The 22,546-nt window shown below is 38.0% G+C and overlaps 1 protein-coding gene across 1 annotated transcript in view; it reads left to right on the top strand.

Annotated features, from left to right (window-relative positions):
* The first annotated feature begins 7,685 nt into the window (after positions 1-7,685).
* The window catches only part of slit3 (slit homolog 3 (Drosophila)), a 228,618-nt gene continuing 213,757 nt past the window's right edge, over positions 7,686-22,546 (top strand). The window contains exon 1 of the mRNA XM_022684066.2: positions 7,686-8,589. Coding sequence (XP_022539787.2) covers positions 8,396-8,589 — 194 coding nt within the window. The 5' untranslated portion in view covers positions 7,686-8,395. The remainder of the gene's footprint in view (positions 8,590-22,546) is intronic.

The raw sequence follows: 22,546 nt of genomic DNA, 5'->3' as shown, positions 1-22,546 counted from the left end.
TAATCTTTTAAGAACAGTCTTGAATTTCCTTCTAAAACTTAAAGTCCCCTCTGGGAATAATAAAATAATATAAGAAGTATCTTCCTATGTACAGTATCTATCTATCTGCAAATCTGTGGTAAGTGAGGATACCATTTGCAGGATTTTTAGTGGACGAGGAATGTTGTCCCATTCTCGTCTGATGGAGGATTCTAACTGCTCATCAGTCCTGGCTCTTCTTTGCCAGATATTCTTTTTCATGATGCGCCAAATATTTTCTATTGGTGAAAGGTCTGGACTGCAGGCCGGCCAGTTCAGCACCTGGACTCTTGTTTTGTAAAGTCATGCTGGTGTGATGGTCTCAGTAAGTCTTGATGGCTGATGGTCCCTCTCATCCCAAGTCATCATCTACAGCATCTGTGGTTTCCGAAAACATATAAAATTTTGATTCACCTGAACACGTTACAGTTCTTCTGACCTCGCTCCATATTAAATGAGCTTTGGCCTTGAGAACATGGCTGTGTTTCTGGATGGTGTTGACATATGGCTGTTTTTCTGAATGATACAGTTTTAAAACTTTTTGCATTGCCAACTGTGTTCACAAAAAAATATTTATGCATAGTGAAGATCACTAGTATATGTGATTGATCCTCAGCTTTGTCACTTGCACAGTATGAGTTTAATTTTTTTCTATACTATAGATGGTGGGATATCCAGTGTCTTCTCAAATTTACATAGTGGAACATTTTTTTTATCGTTCTATAATTTTTGGGCACAGTTTTTTTGTAGATCATTGAACCTCTGCCCATATTTGCTTTTGAGACATTCTTCCTCTCTAAAATGCTCTATTAATACCTATTCATGTGAACTGCATTATTTTTTTAATATCTTTTATATTATATTATTTTTATATTATTAGTTAATTAGCTAATTTCCCTAATTAGTTTATATATTTTAAAGAAATGGTAAAAAAAAGTCTCACTTTCAAAATCTGATATTTATTCTATGTTGCATTGTTAAAGTGGCAGTCTCTGTATTATTTTGTTTCTAAACTGAAAGCAGAAGCATTTCTGAGTGGAGAAGGAACAAAATATAGTGTTTAATGCTACCAGTGTGCTGGCATGACCATACCTGCTAAGCCTAATATATATTCGTTCTAAAAACTGGGGTGTCAGGTCACTTTTCGCACAAGTTCTTCTGGCCACGTCTCACGTCTTTATGTACTTGTGTCACGTGTACAGCCTCTAAAAGAGGATCCGGCCCAGTTTTACTGAATGCGAGTGGCTGGTGGAGCAATGAAGACTTCAGAAGGGGAACCTCAGAGCTCATTAGCTCATTCACTCATAGTAAAAACAAAGTGTGTAGTTGAAGTGAAGTTTCTGACTGAGTGCGCTCTCTCTTTCTCTCTATCTCTGACTGAATATAACCTGCAATCGGATTCATACGCTCTGAAAGGAGACCGCATCACACCCGCCCAGTTTAAAATGATTCTACAGCATGCTTACTAGAGAGGGGCCTAAATCACAAAACTTATGGACATTAGCTTTATTAAAATATGGGTCTATGAGATTTGAAATTAATTGCATTTTGCTTTAAATGACATTTTACACAGCATCACAATCTTAAAAAATTTTTTAGAATTTAAGGTAAGTTTCGTTTTTTCAATTTTCTTTTGAACCTGTAAAAATGAAACGTTCATAGAAATACCCATAGGTGCAAAACAGGTGCCTTTATTTATTTTAAAACACAAATGCTAGTGAATTATTCTGGTAGAAGGCAGCAGCTTCAGTCTGCACGGTGTGTTAAACAGGTCTGGGGCTATTTTGGGAAAGACTACCAGCATCTAATGAAGCCATTTACACCCACTCAGTCTCCTCTGTGTCTATGTGTCCTCTGTTAGTGAGTTTCTCCTACTTTACACTGTTTCTAATCTAATTTCCTCATCACCCTGCGTGAACTCTGCACCCTCAGGCTCTTCTGAAGAAAAGAACACTCCATGTTTGAGAACTTCTGTATATTCTGCCATCTGCATATTATATTGAGAGCTATTGGACCTTATTACTGTAATTGAGTTTCACACCAACAGTTAGTTAGTCTAATTATATGCTTATCATGAACTGTTTAGTCTCAGAATCAGTTGTTTATCTTCTCACCAGATGGGGGCACTGCAACTGCAACATGGAGCACACTTTAGGAAATCAGTCATGAGGGCGGGAGACTGACATTAATCTCTGCTACACAGAAGAACTTTACTGTTAATAGTAGAGTCTGATTCAGCATGTTTATCTTCACACACATTGATGCTCTTATGTGGAGAAACTATATATGAATAGGGTTCATTAACTCATGTTATGACTTCATCTGCAAATGTGTGCCTCATAGGAACAGAAAATATGCTCATAGTGGAGGTAAATAGCATTCACACAGGCCCATAGGCAGTGCCATTAAAACATGTTTCATGTGCAACTTGTTCTGTTGATGTGTGGATATACCCTATATATATATACATGTTCTCATTTTCAATTTTCAATGTTCAATGAAAATCAAATTTTACACAATGTTCTCTATACCCCAAACATGATCAACTGGTTTGATGTCTAAACTTCATTTCTTTAGTCATCAACAAAGTCATTGTCATCCAATCTGTCGGACAAGTTACATAAACTTCTACTATATTAGCCCTGCGATGTACTATATTAGCCTATATCTGATGTATAACTGATATATTGGCTGAATTAGAGTGAACTGAATTATTCCTATGAGGACTACTACTATACAAAACTAATTTCTGATGATATGTAACAGTAAAACTGTTAAAGTGTTTCATACAAACCATTCAATTTAGACCATTAAAATGACTGTTTGTCTGATGTCACACGTGGCAAAAACGATTTAAATCTTTTTAAAAGTTGGGGATTTTAACCATATTTTATTTTTTTCTAGGTTGAATTAAACTTTTGTTTCTAAAGAATTCTATTTATTTATTTATTTATTTTTAATGCACTTTTATAGCTTTGGATATTTTAAGATATATTTGATCATTTTAAAAGGTTATTTGCAATGTGAACCTTTTCAAAAATAATTTGCACATAAATTTGAATCTTTTAAAAAGCAATTGAAACTTTTTTTTAAAGTGACATGTTGAAGAGTTGGTTTCCTTTTAAAAAAGTGAAAGTTTTAAAGCAATTCAAACCCTTTTTAAGTGATACAAACTAAACTTTACAAAAGCAATACATTTCTTAGTTTAGTCCCACCCAAACTTCAACATTCAACGGTTAAATCTCTAATAGTATTTTAATGAAGAAAAAAAGCAGCACATCTAATCAGAACAGATATCACTTATCTTGAAGTAACTGGAACAGCCTGTTTAATACATAAAACCACAAAAAAAACTGGATCTAAAGGAAAACATTATATTGAACACATAGTATACATGTCTGTTAGACTATCTGATACATCTCCCAATGTCGCAACACAAGTGATTTGAAAATAGTGCTCTATTATTGGCCTATTACATCAACACGCTGTCTGCCAAGCATAAGCCATAAACTGAAAGACTCGAGTGTGTTTATTATGTATTTGATTCATATGCAAATGGCGTTTCGCAACAAGTTCTTTCAATGCATGGTTTTGTTCAGTGTATTTGACTGCATGATTGGTGAAAAAGGAACACACACCCATACACATACACACACACAAACACACACACACACACACACACACACACACACACACAAAGATAGGAAGTTTTACAGAGAATAGAGCACAATCAAAACCTCAAACTTCTTGCCTTTTTTCCACATTGAATTCTTTAATCACATTGATTGTGTTCAGTGCTTTCCTATTACTCAAATATTGTATAAGGATAATGTAGTGTTCCACAGCAAGCATAAAAAATACAATTTAAAGATAAATAGACCATTTTACTTTATGAATATGAAACCTCTCTAATATAATGAACAATTGCATGTTTTCCAACTTTGTTTCCAACGTATTACATCTAAAAAACAAAATCAACAAAAATACACAGCTCTGGAAAAAAATTAAGAGACCACTTCAGTTTCTGAATCAGTTTCTTTAATTTTGCTATTTATAGGTATAGGTTTGAGTAAAATGAACATTGTTGTTTTATTCTATAAACTACAGACAACATTTCTCCTAAATTCCAAATAAAATATTGTCATTTAGAGCATCTATTTGCAGAAAATGAGAAATGGCAAATAAACAAATGAAATAACAAAAAAGATGCAGAGCTTTCAGACCCCAAAGAATGCAGATGCAAAGAAAATTATTTCATGTTCATGAAGTTTTAAGAGTTCATAAATCAGTATTTGGTGGAATAACCCTGGTTATTAATCACAGTTTTATGCATTTTGGCATGTTCTTCTCCACCAGTCTTACACACTGCTTTTAAATAACTTTATGCCACGCCTGATGTAAACATTCAAGCAGTTCAGCTTGGTTTAATGGCTTGTGGTCATCCATCTCCAACTTGATTATATTCCAGAGGTTTGTAATTTGGTAAAATCAAAGAAACTCTTAATTTTTATTTTCTAGAGCTGTATATATAAAACATAACATAAAAACAATGTAGTTAATAAAAACCTTTTAAACGTTTATTTTATTTTTATAGTAAATTTAGATTTATATATGTAAAATTGACTTCAATGGAGTCAGCCCTGTGGTCATAGTCATTGGAGCTGTAATGGGCTTCCCTTATTATTTTTCTGAAAGTTGGCGACCCCATGTGCACATGACAAACTTGCACCAAAAAACAAACAAAAATCAAACAAACAAACAAACGATTATTTCCTCATATTTTAGGGGTGATGGGACCATGGCGAGTCCATGAAAGCTGGCAAACTTTAAAAATGAGGCAGTGGTGATCTGTAAAAAACTGCAGTGACAGTTGGTGGAGTTGCTCTCCACTCTCCACTCTCACTCCCTGCAGCCTGCATAATAAAAGGAGAAGGTCAGTAAAACAAACCATAAATATAAAGCTGCTGTTTTAACTTTAACTGTGATGGAGAGACATTTTAATAATGTTCACTAGAATTACATTAAATATTTTGTTTACTCTGAGGTTTAGCATTAGCTAACAGCTTAGCTACCTATCTAGCTAGGTTAGCTAGCATTAGTTAGCTAAGTTAACTGAGCAGGCTAGTGTCCAGTACTGCTAGCTGTGACTAAATGAATGCTAACTAACTAGCTTATTATTATTATTTATTAAATTTAATTACAGAGCAGTTTTTACCATATTGCTAATTGTGTAGCTATTTGTGTCATTTATTGAGCTGTATGTACAGTTTGTAAGTTATTGTATTGTAAAGGCTTATTGGGTTTTATTAGCTATGTCTAAATGTAATCAGTTAAGTTACCTAAGTTAGATAGCATTAGCTTAGTTAAGCTAACTGTATCCAGTCCCAAATAGCAAACTTTGCTAACGGTTTATAAAGCATTGAAACAACATTCTGGCAATCTCTGTCATCAGAATCGATTAATTTGGGTACTTTGTGTTGATGCTGATTCAACACTGATTCAATGTTATTTTGTGGTTTGTATTAAATATTACTTACATTACATTAACTAACTACTTCCTCACTTTCCATTGTCTATTGTTTGTTTAGAATATAACATTGTTTTTAGTCTTATTAGTCTTATGTATTTATTTATTTTACATTACATTACATTATATTTGGCAGACTCTTTTGTCCAAAGCGACCTACAATAGTGAAGTACAAAAAGTAATAGAAGTTAAAGGTAAAAAACATTTTTAGTTAGGGCCTAAAGGAGGTCAAAGGGAAATAATGGAATAGAGGAGTGAAGGAGGGGAAGAAGGAAATTAAGTTAGAAGTAGTTAGTTTGTTAGAGGTGTTAGGAGATTTTTTTTATTTTTTATTAGTGGTAGTAGTATTGTTTTGCTTACTGTGTGTTAAAACTGCCTCAATTGTATTGTACACTGTGCAATGACAGTAAAGACAGCGTATTTTTGTTGGCGATATGACAAAACATTGATATTAAACATTGATATTATATATTTTAAAATATTTATTTAAATATTACAGCAACAAAAAGCATATTAAACTTTATTTGGTAACGTTTTACCATACAATATGATATGGCACATCCCTAACATAGATTTTTAACATACATTAATGTTCAAGATATAAGTACAATGAATGATACTGGACAGATATAATCTTTCTTTTTTACATATTTAATGAAAATTATCAGTGTGAATTTTCCTTTTGCTAAAAACAGCAAAGAAAATTTGTACCCTGATGGCCTAAATAGTCCTAAAATAATTTGAGGATATTTCAGGGTATTTTTGCGATAACAATATTAAAAATAGTCACAATGTAACTGTGTATGATATGATATGACACACCCATAATGCAAATATTGTAAATAATGAATAATTAAATATATGGATTCCCTATACCTATGAAAAAAATATGCACCCACAAAATATAAGAGACCACCTTAAAAATTATGAGTTTCTTTGATTTTACTAAATTGAAAACATCTGATGGGCGGCACGGTGGCGCAGTGGGTAGCACTTCCGCCTCACAGCAAGACGGCCTGGGTTCGATTCCCGGCTGGGGCGACCCGGGTCTTTCTGTGTGGAGTTTGCACGTTCTCCCCGTGTCTGCGTGGGTTTCCTCCGGGTGCTCTGGTTTCCTCCCACAGTCCAAAGACGGCACGTTAGGCTGATTGGATGTCAGATACAAAAATTGCCCCCTAGGCGTGAGTGTGTGAGTGCATGTGTCTGTTTGTCTGTCTGTGTCTGTCTGCCCTGCGATGGATTGGCAGCCTGTCCAGGGTGTATCCTGCCTTCTGCCTGATGCCTGCTGGGATAGGCTCCAGCACCCCCCCGCGACCCTTAATGGATAAAGCGGTTGATAATGACCTGACCTGACCTGACCTGAAAACATCTGGAATATAATCAAGAGGAACATGGATGATCGCAAGCCATCAAACCAAGCTGAACTGCTTGAATTTTTGCACCAGGAGTGGTGTAAAGCTATCCAAAAGCAGCGTGTAAGACTGGTGGAGGAATACTTGCCAAGATGCATGAAAACTGTGATTAAAAACCTGGGTTATTGCACCAATTATTGATTTCTGAACGTTTAAAATGTTATAAATATGAACTTGTTTTCTTTGCATTATTTGAGGACTGAAAGCTCTTCATCTTTTTTGTTATTTTTAGACATTTCTCATTTTCTGCAAATAAATGCTCTACATGACAATATTTTTATTTGGAATTTGGGAAAAATGTTGTCCGTAGTTTTTATAGAATAAAACAACAATGTTCTTTTTACTCAATCGTATATCTATAAATAGCAAAATCAGAGAAACTGATTCAGAAACTGAAGTGGTCTCTTATTTTCTTTCCAGAGCTCTATTTCCAAAACGTTGTTCTATGGTGATTAAATAAGCAAACAATCCATTATTTCTCTAATCCTCAAAAATACAAGGATCTTTAAATGATGTCAGTAAAATATACATGTAGCACTTTAAATGACACATGTTTTACTATAATAGTAATACACCAGTTTTTAGGATTTTCTTTTTTCCATTGTAGGTTATCAAATAAGGATCAGCAAAACTTTCTGAGCGGTGTGTAGAGGCTGAATGACATCAGCAGCGCGGTGAGCCAGTCAGAGAGTGGCTCTGGGTTTTGGGGGGCTGAAAGGGGGGGCTGGAGGAAACTCGCTGGAGAACTTCTCGCTCTGAAAGCTCAGCACAGGGCTGCGCACAACTTTTGGACGCGTGCTCCTCTCTCTGCTCAACTTCTACGCACAGGGAACTGACTGCGGCGTGAACCGGGACCACTGAGCGCTGGGGCTTCAGAGAAGAGCGAGGAGAGGGGGATATATCAGGACGGGACTGCTGGCTGGGGCTGATTTTGTTTTTGTTTGTTTTTTTTTTTGTGGAGAAAACTTTTTTATTTTTATTTGTAAAGCTTTTAGGAATATCTCACAGAGACGCTTTACTTCTCCGATTGCTTCACTTCTCTTTTCACTTTACTGCACTTAGTTTTTTTTTCTAGTGATCTAGTGATGTGCACATGGACTTTTCTCGTGCACTCGCTTTTCTCCTCGTTTCTTCGGTTCGGACGCGAGTGAATGGATCGCTATTAAAGTTTCGTTAACTTTATTGGGCTTTCGGAAGGAGTTACTAGAGAAGTTGCGCGCGCTCTGGTTTATAAAGGGCTGTATATCTTGTACTGGTTCTCTTGGACATTTTTCACAATCTGCGCGTGGCACTTTTCTGGCTTTGCACGAGCGGACAGAGGGATTTCTGTCTGATAGGATTGTTTTTATCCTGTTTTTGTTGATTTGTTGGTCTCTTTTCGACACTTCTCGCGAGCCCTTGTTTGACGTGTGCGCGGAAAGCGAGCGAGAGAGAGAGGATGCGAGCGCGCGCGCAGCAGAAGCGCTGGCCGGCCGGTGGCGGAGTACTCGCGCTGCTCCTCGCGCTGCTGCTGAGCGTCGCCGCTGTTAGCGGATGCCCGGCCAAGTGCAGCTGCTCGGGGTCGCACGTGGAGTGCCAGCAGCAGGGATTCCGGTCGGTGCCGAGAGGAATCCCGAGGAACGCCGAGCGACTGTAAGTACACGGATATATAGCTATAATAATATGCACGTGCTATTTACGGTAGTCCTTGTCGTGGTTGGCTCGTGCACTGGAAACACTTACTGTGCGTGCTATCGCAACCAGAATGCACAAGTCAGCAAGACAGTTAGCAACTAAGTAGTCAGACTGATTTATGTTTGATAAGGTAGTAATCGATAGTAACTGCCCTGAGCAGTGAGGGAGGGGGTAGTACCTGTTTTATATGTGTACCAACAACCCAACAACTGCTTGGGTCAAACTCAATAAACTCGAATTATATTGTGTGAAACTGGTATCAGCTCTGCTGCAGCTCTGCTAGTTATATTAATACACTCTTGCAGTAATAGAGACATACACATCATTATTACAGACGTTTTAGAGTCGCTTTCAGAGAGGTTTTTGTTCTTTGCTTTCCCTGACATTAAGAACCTGACACTGGTGAGTTAGACTATGTCCCAAAGTTTTTATAGGCTGGTTATCTAAGCTGAATGTTAAAGTAAAACTTCTGTAAGAGCGCTTTTGAGTTTTGTAGGGCTGCACAATGTAAAACTGGTATTGAAGTATTTTTATGTTGCAATATATATTGCAGATTTAGCCAGAGATTCTGCTTGTTGTGATCATTAATATTAACATGCAGTAATGAGTGAGTGAAGTAAAGATTGGAGTAAAATAAATAGTATTTGGTGAGTGTGAACTATGTTAAAATTGTTTTGGCCAAAAGGTTTTCAATGATCTTCACAATGAGGTTCACAATTTCCAAAAATTAAATACCATAAATGCCATTTTTCCTGCTTTGCAAAGAAAATGTCATTGTTCTGTACAAATTTTTTGGTTACTCATTTCTCCAAATACAGTGTATATAGTGTTTTTTAGCCTTTTTCAGCTGAATGACTTCCTTAATCCTTAATAATGTGTGAATATCAGGTTCTGGTATAACCTATAGTTTAGTCAGAAATAAGAACAGTTTTTAAAAATACAAAAATATTCCTTTTGTATCAGGTTGGAGTACCATGTTTTAAATATTTTGACATTGTGTATGTTTACATTGTGATGCCCATGCTAAAACATTATATTGTGCAGCCCTAGTGTCTTGCATTTAAATCAAATATATTGTTTAGTTCTAGTGTCTTTCATTCATTTGAATTTCAGCTTTTGGCTTAGAATCAGGCTTTCATTCGCGGCACAGGTTTGGGCAATTGAGTGCGTAATTGAGGGGAATCCCATTGTTTTATCAAAATTCCTGCATAATGCCGTTGTTGAGCTCTAAACAAAGACATTCAAATTGGTTTGTTGTTCATAGCTTTGTTGTAAGGAAACTCACTTGATGTGTGTTTTGTTACAGTAGTGGTGATGATTTAGGTGTAAGTATTTAAAAAAAAAATAATAATAGTTTTATTGTTAATAGTTTGTACAAGACTGGTGTCTTCTCTCTAGAAACAAAACAATTTCCATGACCCATGCATTTGAAGCAGGCGTGAAATTAGAATCTGTAAGTATTTTATATCTGGTATAAGATATTTTTAAAAATATCAGTGTTTGTTATTTATTGCACTGCCCTGGATATAAAGTATGTATAAAGTACATATAAAGTAGGTATAAAATGTATGCTAGCAAGTTTTCTTTGAGTGCTGTTTTGTCCAACAACATCTCACATTAACCGTGATTCAGCTTTTCAGAACTGTTTCACAAAATTCCTTTCTGTGATATAGCTTTCAACAGACTTTAAACAGCCTGGACGTGTGGTTACCATCACCACCACCCTGACCACCACTGTGAACTGTGCTAACTTTAGACTGGAGCGTTTCACACCAAACCACTCTGACCCTTGTTTACTTATCCCACATATCTTCACCATTTAATATCAGAAATCTTGAAAAAACAACGTGTTGAATCAGCTGAATTCCCTTTTAATTGGTGTAACGGATAGGCCCATGCAATCATTAGTATGATTAATGGAGGTGTAGGGTGTGTGTGTGTTGGTGTATGTGAGTGTGTACATTGGCACCCTAAGTAAGGGAGCCGTAAGCAGGTTTTTGGATAGCGCACACGCTGGCAGTGCACAGAATTTCATTCTGGTTCTCTCCTTACAAGCCGCAGGGTTGGTTAGAGTATATTTGAGATATGTTTGGTTTGGTTTCTGGGTTAAAAATGTTCTCTGCCACAGTGCCACCTACGCATGGACGTGTAAGGCATCCCGGAACATGCAATAAGTATCCGACTTAAGGAACATTGGGTTGCCATCTGGCTTAGATCTAACAGCAGAATGCGGCCGATTGCTTGGGTTGCGGTATGGCGGCAGAAATGTGCAAAGGTAGGCTGGAGGGTTACTTGACCTCTCAACCTTTTTTTAAGTGAAAGTTTTTCTTGGGAAAGAGGATAACTTGAGCTGTTTTTGCACATACTCTTTGTAGGAACCCATCTTAAAGTGACAGTCCGCAAGTTTGGAGTTTTTTGGGGATTAGAGACCTCTCTGGTGAGAATGTGTAATTGCACAGAGCATGTGGAAGAGTACTGTTAATGCAGGTTGGTGTGAATTAATTTGGTGTTTTTGAGTATATGATTTTGTTCATATTGTTAATGTATAAAGTACTATCAAAATGTAAAGAGCAGTTACATCCAACAAACCAACTAGACAACTCTATTTTCAGAACATATGCATTTATTAAGATATTTAATCCCCTACCAATTTAGGAATACCACTGCTTTTAATTAAAAGAAAATCTTAAGGATTGCTGCTTTAATTATGCCACACATCCTCAAAGAGTCCCATTTCTATTCAGATTTAAGACTGTCAGACTTTTTTGGTTTAAAACGCAGTTGCAGTTAATGCCACCTTTTTTCAATTTTGTACATCGAACAAACCATTGCTTGATTTTCTGCTCGCATGCAGGAGGTTCATTTCTTTTCTACATTTCTTTAAAAAAGTTATTCGCAGAAGAATTCGTTGTGCAAGGCAACAGCACTCACCTCCCATTCTTAGCCGAGTATTTCATCACTAGTTGTGAAGGTGGATTAATGATACTGAGTGGGCTGCAGGATTAAGGCTCGGCTTTGCCACCTGAACTTTCAGAACGGAGCTGTAATTCCATCAGTAAAGCATGTTTTCAGGACCATGTAAAGTTCAGGTGCTCCTGGCCTTGTGTCTCTGGGGTGCTCTTAACACACTGCCACTGTTCTCATAACACCCCGGAGTGTTGATTTAAGTGTAATGAGCCCACCGCTCGGCCCGTGCAAGGCTTTCGTTCCACCAAACGCCTGCAAGGCCCCGTGCGAGGCTGTCTTTTGTTCCAGAGTCCCGTACACTGTGAAATAATGACCAGAGGAGGCTGTTTGACTTATAAATCACTAAAAGAAATATAAGACATTTAGGTGACAACATCTGTACTGATTAGCCATAACATTAAAACCACCCCATTAGTACACCCCAAACAAACTTAAACAAATTGATTTTTGAAATGATGGACTCTGCAAGACATAGCCAGCGTTAAAATTCTCACTTTTGTGAGAATTCTAATTAGCTTTTCTGTAGTATCAAACCAGATGGGCAATAGCTTCTTTTCTCCCCATGCTCCTTAGTGAACCTTGGGTGCCCATGATCAGCCATAACAATGAAACTACCTGTCTGTTGTATAAGTCCCACCTTGTGGGTCAGAATAACTGATATATGAAAGCTTGGACCTATGCAAGACATAACCAGCATAAACTTGGCTTGTCAATGTATGCTGACTTCATGATGACCAAAAGAGTCTGTTTGACTTCTTAAAATAAAATCTATCAATTTTTAGTGCAGTTGCATTTTGTGTTGTGTTAATTTATCAGGGCAAGGATTACAAGAAACATCGCCACTGCATTAATATTCTCAACCATTTGGTTAAAACTCCAGTAGCTTTTCTGTCGTATTGAACCAGGTGGGCTGGCCTTCTTTGCTTCTTTGTCATGGGCGTCAGTAAGCTAGTGAGCTGGTTCATAATTTGCTCTGCCTCAGAGAATTGTTGGTAGCTTCTAACTTTTGCCAGCAAATTCCTGCTTATGCCCAATTGTGTTGATTGCAACAATCAACTTCAAAACATTCACCTGTTCACTTGCTTCCTTACACTGTACATCCCACCCTTTAACAAGTTGCATTTGCTCCAGTTAATCATTAGTATTCATGTCACGTTTGGGGTTTTAATGTTATGGCTGATTAGTGTATGCTGACTTCACTCAGTTTGACTGAATGGAAATGTGTTTTAATAAAATGAAGCTCATACAGTACTTTGAGTGACATATAGCCGCTAATAAATGGCTGGTTGGTTGAAATAATTCTCTCTTCCTGACAGCTCATAAGAGTTTTCACTCATTTGTGTTGGTGTTCTTCACCTCTCTCTCTCTCTCCCTCACAAGCACACATACTCTCTTTCTCACTCTCACTTTCTCTCTCTCTCTCTCACACACACTCACATACAGGCTCTCTCTCACACACTGTAACTCCCAGCTCGAGCTCCAGCACTCTCAAGCGTTTAACAGCGCCTTCTTTCCAGCAGAGTTTTCACAGTGGCTGGCCACTCTTGCACTTCACACTTCAGGAACAATGTGGCACATTGTGGCTGGTGTAGCACACTCTGTCTCCTGAAACCAGAAAAGGAGAGAGAGAGAAGCGAAAAAAAGTGAAGAAAAAAGGACAGATTCTTCTGTTCAGATACACTTTCTTATTATCTATCTTCCTTACTGTGCTTGAGCAGCATTGGAAAGAGTGAGCATTGTTTAAATTGGAACTAATTGTGGATTTAACAGAAGGGGTTGTGTAGTGTACATTTTATAGGATTTGATTGGCTTGATTGGTTCAAGTGGAAGAAGGTATCTGTAATTTCAGAATGTTAGCACATATACATTCAGCCTGCATAGAAACAGTCAGAATCAGTCAAACTGGGTGTCTTATGATGCTTTCCAGGACTTTGGCGATGTTCGTTTTAGCTCTTTCCCAGAGAGCAGATAGATGACTTGGGCCAAATAGAGTGCAGTCAAGACTCTTACGCTCTTACACTCTTATTCTGTCAGTTATAACAGTGGTAAGTGTATTGTGGTCTAAGGTTTATCATGACATTTAATTAGCTTATTCAGCATTTCGTACACATGTCATGGGACAGGAACTGATATTGTGTCCCATTATTTTTGCCATGTGCCTTTGAAGCTGTGAGATATGTATAGAGCCTCCTGCTATGAATGTGGATGTGTTTTTCTGTTAGACTTTGTTAGTGTCTGTTTGCATGGATTGGAATTCTTGCCAGATGCCTCTGGTCACTGTCTTTAGTACTCCTTGGGAAGGTTATGCCTGCTGTTATGTTCCCAGTATTCCCAGTACAAATATGACACTGTGGATCAAGGATTGTTACCGTAATACTGAATATCTCAACTATCTGGCCAGTGTTTAGCCTCACTCACAAGATAACACAATGTATACAAGTGTGAGTGTTGCCAAGGCAGCCATCTGATGTAATACTTTTTTAATAATGTATAATTCTGTCCCATTGCTTATGGCATGTCCATGTATTTTAGTCTAAAACTGACCATATAAATGGACAAATGGATGAATCTTAACCATTTTGACAAAAGCCAAATTGTGATGGCTAGACTACTGGGTCAGAACATCTGTTAAGCATCAGCCAGGTCCTTTCTGGTATTCAGAAGTTAGAATCTACCAAAGTGGCTCAAGGAACGGCAACCAGTAAACTCGAAAAATGGTCATGGGGGCCCAAGTCTCACTGATGCTATTAGGGAGCGAAGTTTAGCCTGTCTGGTTCAATCCCACAGAATAGCTACTGTGAAGCACAGATTACTGAAAGTTTTAATGCTGGCTAATGTGGCTATGTCTTGTGAAGTTGATGGGTCAAAGCCTTTTTGTTGGTGGAAAGTAATATATTACATAATCCATAATCCAAATATTAGCTATATATAACATGCATTGTTGATATTGGTATTAGTGTGGGATGGTAATTCCAGAGGTAAAGCTAATGCAGTACATGCAGTAAGCTTTAACCACAGAGGCTCTGGTGGGACAGCCACACTGGTGCTCATACAGCCTTAAATGGACACATGTAGCACACTGTTTCAGGTGTCTGGCCTGGTTATGACTAAGCACAGCAGACAGTGCCAGTCAGTGTGTGTGTTTGTTGTGGTGAGGTTTGAGCTAACAGCCAGCGGGTCTGGTGGTAGGCTTGCGGTCTCCGGTGCCCCGCTGACCATAGCTCAGCAGAGAAGCAGCACATGTAAAATTTGGGTGAAAGTCTGTGGAGCTGGCTGCCAGGTGGTTGGCTGCTGGGCACAGGCTTCAGGGAAATATCAGCCACCCGAACTTGTGTAAAAGTGCGTTAAATAAAACTTTTACATGAATGGAAAACATTCAAGGTGCTGTGTGTGTATGCTAGTCAGCACTTCAAAGTCCACAGCACTGGCAGAGAGAGAGAAAGAAAGAGATAGAGAGAGAGAGAGAGAGAGAGAGAGAGAGAGAGAGAGAGAAAGATATGCTTTCAGCTCAGGGCAAGGGGATTGACAAGTTCACAAAACCCCCTAAAGTTAAGTTTTTTCCTTTTTACCATAAAGGTGCATTTAATGTAATTCACTCAATACAATTAAAATACAATTAAAAGTATATGATCCTTTTTAGAACACCAGCATTCTACACCAAAACACACTATACATATTCAGATATGCCTTTCCCGTTAGACACGCCCCACGCTCCCACAGTCATAATTTTGTGAACAGTGTTAATTACAGTTTTTTGTTGCTATATTAATGTTAAACATGTTGGATAGGGAACCTTTTATCATTTTACAAGTAATTACAACAAAGTAATTATAAAAATGATTACTTTAGCATTGTCACATTGACACTGATGGATATAAAAAGATACACAATGAGTAGAATTGCTGACTCTATAGCGAATAATACATTTCAGAACTTCAGAATAATAAGAAACAGCTATTTAAATAAAATCCATTGCTTTTTTGTGCTAGTCAAATCAAATAAAGAGTACATGTAAAACCATTAAACCCTTAAAATGTATCATGATGGAGATCCTAAAATATCTATTTGATTCACTTGAAGAATATTATGTGGATAAAGAAGAACCGTAACCATGTTAATTGGGATTTTGAAAGATGGTGAAAATGTGGTATTGCAATACTTCCGTACATTTGTATGAGACTTGTTATGTATCGTAATATGTTAATGTAATGGAATGCTTTTTTAAAAATGAAACTTACAGTTGCTGAGATACAGCATATATTTATCCCAATGACATTTTTTTATAATAACAAAAAAAAAAGCATCACATTAGTAATCATAACAGCCCTCCTTCAATCCAACCTTTATACTGTCAGTTTGGGCTGAGCATAACTGGACATGAAACAGTGTTTATTCCAATTTCACAAATATGAATAAATCTTTGCATGTTTCATGTCTTTGTCATCATGATGTAAGCAGAATCAAAGGCCCAAACACTGGGTTTGTGGTTAGCAACTCGATAAACAGACGAATCACGCCAGAATTCCTTATTAATCGATTGGGACTGCCGCGCCTGTGGTGTTAGCATCCGGAAAATAACTGTCCCTTTGGATCCAGGAGCTGGCCTTTTAGAGCTTTGATAAGATTTACATGAGCCACCCTCTGAACCAGAAGCTGGCCCGCTTTGAAACGAGCCTCCCGCTGAATAAACAGAAGCTGGAGGTCTGGTGGAGCGGCGGATCTTAAATATGGTCAGGACACTCAGGATTTATTTTGCTTCTGCTGTTCTCCCCTGCGATGACGTCCGTAGAGGTATGCCACTCCGGCTGCCTTTATTGGTTCCTGTCGGTGTCTCTCAGTTTTTGCACTTGGCTGCCTCGGTGCTGGACGGCCGCTGTGTTATGGATGGGTCCTCTGTGGCCTGGCTGTCATGTTGACTTTAGCAGAGGAGCGTCGGAAATGCCCATGTCACCTCTCAGCCGCGCGCTCCCGCTGTAATTTAAGAAGTCAGACACTGTGCGAGAGCAAACACTGAGCTGCTGAGCTATCAGTTGCCAGCGCTTTGAAAATAAACGATCTTGAGAGCAAACAGACACAAAGGAAATATGAAATAATTCATTTTTGCCCGCTCTGCTTAGCGTGAAGGGAGCATCCTCCTGCCCGGGAATGCATCCAGACGGCGCAGTAATGAAAATATTTACTAAACAAAAGCCTCCCCGAGACAGTCCCCACCAGCACTGCCCAGAAACAGGGGAGAGCAGTACAGCTTTTTACTGGCACCTTTACTGTCTCTCTTTCCATCTGCCAGAGACTCTGATGATGAAGCTGGATTTTTTTTAAAATCTTTATTTATGTTCTTATTTGTCATAATGCTGATTTATTAGGATTTCTGCACACCCACAATTCTCAGAAATGCTGCTAGTAGTCATCAATGACCGAAATAAGCCAAGAGCTGAGTATTACTCAACATTCAGATTTGATTTGGGTTCAGATTTAGTTTCGGTTCGGTTTTGATTAGGCTTCAAATATAGAAAATATAGAAAGTGTGTTTGCTATTTTACTACCACTTACTACTACTTTAATTTTTCTGGCTCTCTTACATTTAGAGTGTTTGATACAATATAGCTGAATCGTGATATACAAGGCAACAATAACTAGTTGGGAACTATGGGATCTTCTAAACTAAAGCCTATGTTTAAAGCTTCTAAAAGAGGTTGGATATTGGATTTATCTTAAATGTGTTCTAGATAGTATAACAGTATACATCACATTTTACCTCTTACAATTAATAGTCTTTATTAATTGGAAAGTTTACAGTTACAAATATAGCTGTTTGATACCCAAAACATACTAGAAGCTAAATAATTATATTTTGCAGCACTTGAAGACACATTACATGCAAATATTGTTCTATTAACCGAAAATGAAAAAGAAATTACAGACACTTTTTGTTTTTCTTAAGCTTTGGAGGCCCTAAGCTCTACACTGTTAAAATCCAGTTTTTCTCTACAACAACAAAACTGAGAAAAGCTCTACCTTGAGAAAAATCTCTTTTTCATTCCCTGCTAAATATACCCAAAGCTCAAAATCCTCAAATAGCTGTGTTATGTTAATGAAACCCTCGTTTCACCTCTGCTTCTGTGAAGGAACAGAGCTTTCAAGGCGATGCCAAACATTGTAGTTCGAGTAAAATTGAAACCCAGGCCAAATATTGATTCTGCCAGTTCAGACACTTCAGTGATGCTGTGTAGGGCAGACGTGGTAGCCATAGCAAACTGGAAACGGCTCCTTTTAGGGCTGTCCAGCAGGGACGTGTGGTGACCACATGGCAGTCGGCTCTTGGCTCCAAGGAGATGAAAGACAGGCAGGCCATCTTTTATTCCTCTGACGCGTACATGGTGAGGCAACAGAACACTCCATTTGATCTTGCACTTGAGCAAACGAATGCTGAACAGCTTCCAGCGAGCTAAGCGGGACTATATTGCACTGTGTTCTGGGAAATCTGCGGTAGGGACAGCACGGTGGGTCGTGTTCCACTGGGGAACATACCAAATCCTTGATAAGAGTCATATAAAAACACATATGCGTAAGCAGCCCATAAATCTCGCCTGTCCATGTCAGATCGTTGGAGCTGTTGCGCCGGGTGGAATTAGCCCAGTGAGGGAGATGGGAATTAATTGACGCAGTCATTCAGGAAGGCGGTAATAGACAGCAGAAATTACAGTTCCAGCCACTGACAATTACAGCGGCAAACCCCTTGTTAATCTAAATGGAAAGGCAGGGCATGTTTTCCTACCAGTTATTCTAGCACTTGTAATTAATCAATGGAGATGAGCAATTTAATTTGCTTTTATTGATAATTTCAGTACCTGCTCATTTCGGGCTGACTCATCTCCGCTGCACATGCTCAGAATACTAATGTTTAGCGGAGGAAGGCTTCAGCTGTGTCACTGCGTCAGTGTTTCAAATGCTATTATATATTCTGCACATCTTCGTTCTAACTGTGAATGCTGACTATATTTGCGACACATGCTCTTTAAGAATAATGTATTTTGTGTAAAGTGTGTGCAGATGTTACAATTTAACTGCATAAACTTAGTTTGTGTTATTTTGGGTTTTCATTTTTCAATTTTGACTATAAACCAATGTGGAAAAAGATTTGATTGTTTTATTAAGGAGTACTCCTATAATAACAGGGTTTCTAGAGGTTCTTTAGTACAGAAAATGGTCTTATGTAGAACCATGACAGTTTTTGAACCTGTTCTCTGCCTAGAAAGGATTTATAAGGAACCCCCTTATAGAAAATATTTACTTTATTTCAAGCGATTTTGGAGAATTTTTATTGGCCTATTTGTAAAGAACCTTTAGGACCGTGTAAAAAATAACTGCCAGATTATGAAAAAAAGAAGCTAAATGAATTTTGAAGGTCAGGTACATTTATTGGCTTTATACAAAGCTTATTTTGCTTTGGAACAGCTTTCTATGACCTAGCAAAGCAGACTGATTGTGTGTGTGTTTGTATGAATTCATATTTTTCTTAACACTGGCTGGGTGAAAAGGATAATCAAATAGGACATTTCTGTTTGAGATCATGTTGGGTTTTATGTAGCACTAGGGGTGTGTCATATCGTATCGTACGTGGTAATATCGCCAACATTTTTGAATATCGTGAACGATATTATACCCTAAAAATATCGTGCCATATCACCCACCCCTAATTATCACATCAGGGTACTACTTTTTTACTGTTTTTAGCAAAAGAAAAATTCACACTGTTCTCATTTTCCATTATAAATCTACTAGAGACAAATTATATCTGTACAGTATTGTTTGTTTTATTTTATTTTATTTTAATCCTTGATATATGGATCATTGACTTCTGTTACAAATCTGATCATGATCATCTGGATTCTTGTATTTTTTTAAATATCTCAGGTAGGGGTAAATCATTCATTTCTATCGCCAAGAGTATCGTTATCGCGAAAATACCATGAAATATCGTGATATAATTTTAGGGCCATATCGCCCACTCCTATGTAGCACCAACATGTTTTTTGCTGTTTCAAGTCAAATAACTCTTTTTTTTCAACAATACAAAAACATGTTTTATTTGAACAGGAAACAAAGCTGTGTTAGGTATGGTATCTTTTGATACATCATTCGGAACTGATGCATCGTTGCACCACACTTTCAAGAAATATGAGTGCCTTGAATCAATTTAGCAGGAAGTTGTGTTCTTACCCTACGGAACAGATCTAAGGCAATCAGATTCCTACAGTGATTTGAGTAAACTCAACTGCTCGTGTTTTACTGTGTGGTTAGCTTGCATCTTGCCAGCGTGTGAATATTCCAGAGATGAAATTCACCAGTTAGAGAAGTCGAAGCTCGAGAGGAGGAACTCAATTAAGATTCCAAACTGCGTTCCGAAGCTTTGCAGGGGAAATGGAGCATACCTATCTGCTTTTGCGGACTAGACGAATTGCCTTTAAGGAAAATAACAGGAGATTAGGGCAGGAAACGCATTGTGAAGCGAAGCGTCGTACGGCGAGAGACGAGGCCGCTTTGTGTGTTTTCAGAAACATTCTTCTCCCATGACTTTAAGGGTTTAGCGGCCCTCGTGAACTAATCACCTGCCGTGGCACTGTTGCAACAGTGTGCTCTGCGATGCAGTCAAAATATCCTCCAGCGCATTGCAGGGCTGCCTCCTATTGTATAGCTCTGCTCTGAAGCGGCCCTGAGAGATTTAAAGCAGGCTTTAGCTGCGCTGTGTGCCGACTTGTGACGGCCTGGAGCGGGCGGGCCGGTTTAATGCCCCTGTGTGTGGGTGTAGCGGCCCGAGGGGGGGCATTGTTAAAGCGAAGCACCTGCCGTTTGGATTGTCACTTTATACCTTTAAGAAATTAACGCAAACAATGGCCGTGAGGGTCGGGGTGGGGGTGTTGGGGGGGCTTGTTACTGTATCTGTGACCCCCACCAATGTCAGTGTGACCGCAGGCCTAATTGAGTTTCAGAAGCAACATTACTCACTTAACTCCTCGGGCTGTTAACACATACTGTAACTTAGTGGCAGGAAGAAAGATGACTGGATTAAAGGAGGGGTGGAGAGGGCAGCGTCGGGAAGGAGGCAGGAAAGATGGATTTAGTATGATCACTGCTAACTGGTGAGAGAGGAGGAAGTAGAGAGAGAAAGTTGGAATGAGGGACAGACAGTCAGAGTTCGAAACGGTCATGAAAAACCTGAAAAAAATCACGGAATTTGAAAATAGAAATTTCCAGGCCAGGTTTCAGGTTTAGGAAAAATAGAAATTAAATTTAAAAAATGTGTTTTTGTTTATCGACTGAGAAAAGCTATTTTGAGCTAACAAATACATCAGCTCAGAGTTAGTTCAGTAATAAAGCCCTACACAATGAAACTCTCAGGATCTGACACACATTTTATTAATATTGAAGATTGTGTCAACATTGCTTCAAAATGTTTTTTTTTATCATTATAGTTTTAGTTGATTTTTGGTTTTATTGTCCATGTCTGCACTGATGATTTAAAGATCGTATGATCATTAAAACATGGAAAATCATTAAAAAGTCATGGAAATGCATTGGTTAAAAAGTGTATGAACCCTGGACAGCTATTGAGAGATTTATATAATTAGGGTTGGTTTCTCCTTACCTAAAAGTACATCAATATTATCTTGTTGTCTGGCCGTATCAGCCAGTACAACTAAAAATAAAAATTAAATTAAATTAAAAGAACATTGACCTAAAAACTTTAGATTTTTTTTTTTTAACCAAAAATGAAAGGATTTTTAACCAATTACACATGCATTAATTACAAACTTTGTGTAAAACAGCTTTTAAAAAGGTTAAACGGCGAAATAACAGCAAGAAATTACAGTTTACTGTATGAGAGAGAGATAAAAAAAGATTGAGGATATTTCACAGTAGGTCCCGAGTTTCTGAATCATTAGAATGATTTATCAATCATGTAGAATGATTGCTGGATATGTTCCTGCTGGGCCACTCCAGTCATCAAACATCAAGAGCAGGGGGCTTTCAGTTGCTCTGACCAAGACTCTAAAATTAAATAAAATTTGGATTTACCAAACAGACATATTTTTTAATCCAAAAGATCTTAGGTTAGATTAGGGTGGTGATACTTGATGTACATTTCAAACCAATATTTATTTAAGATGATCATCTGAAAGAAGAAGACTAAGCTGCTACTAGGGCTGCAACAAATAATTATTTTGGTATTTGACTTATTTGGCGATTATTTTACAGAGTAGTTGATTAGTCAACAATTATTTATTTTTGTTTATTTAATTATTTAATTATTTCCTCCATCTCTGCTTGCTGTGGGTATGGTTCATGTATCTAGCTTTCTCTGTACTCGATTTAAATGGATAGAAACAGCTGAACAAGGGACTTAAATGCCCTTAAAATGTTCAGAACATCACCCTTTGAGTGTGAAAAATGCTGCTATTTAGTGAGGAAATGTGTAATCTGTTGTGTTTGGGCACTTTTGGAGACACAGACAGTTGAGTTGAGTTAAAATTGACAAATCGTTGCAGCCCTACCTGCTGCTATTAAAAAGCCTAAGGTGCAGTGCATGGTTCTGATGATGGTCTGGCTGCATTTGTGTTTTGCAGAGGAATTAATATCTATTACAAATTTTGGTGTAAAGGGAAAGAAAAGTCTGTTTCAGGATTTCAGGATATGCAAGAAGATATGTGGTTAGAGGGGAAGAGAGAGGGATGGAGGGCTGCTGAGCGAACGCTGCATCTCCTCATTGCCTCTCTGCTATAATATGTCTGCAATATGGCTCGTATTAGTGCCCCTGATGTGCGTTTTGTGGTGCGGGGGGGAAGCCTTTTGAAATTCAATATGTCCTTAAATCAGATTTATAAATGTTTATGTATGTTATGAGAAACACACTGTGTGGAGGTAGGCTCGTATGTGTATGTGTGTACAT

Source organism: Astyanax mexicanus, chromosome 10 (genome assembly GCF_023375975.1).
Source record: "Astyanax mexicanus isolate ESR-SI-001 chromosome 10, AstMex3_surface, whole genome shotgun sequence".
Lineage (NCBI taxonomy): Eukaryota > Metazoa > Chordata > Actinopteri > Characiformes > Acestrorhamphidae > Astyanax > Astyanax mexicanus.
Note: the sequence above shows the minus strand (reverse complement) of the source record. Positions and strands in the feature narration are given on the sequence as shown.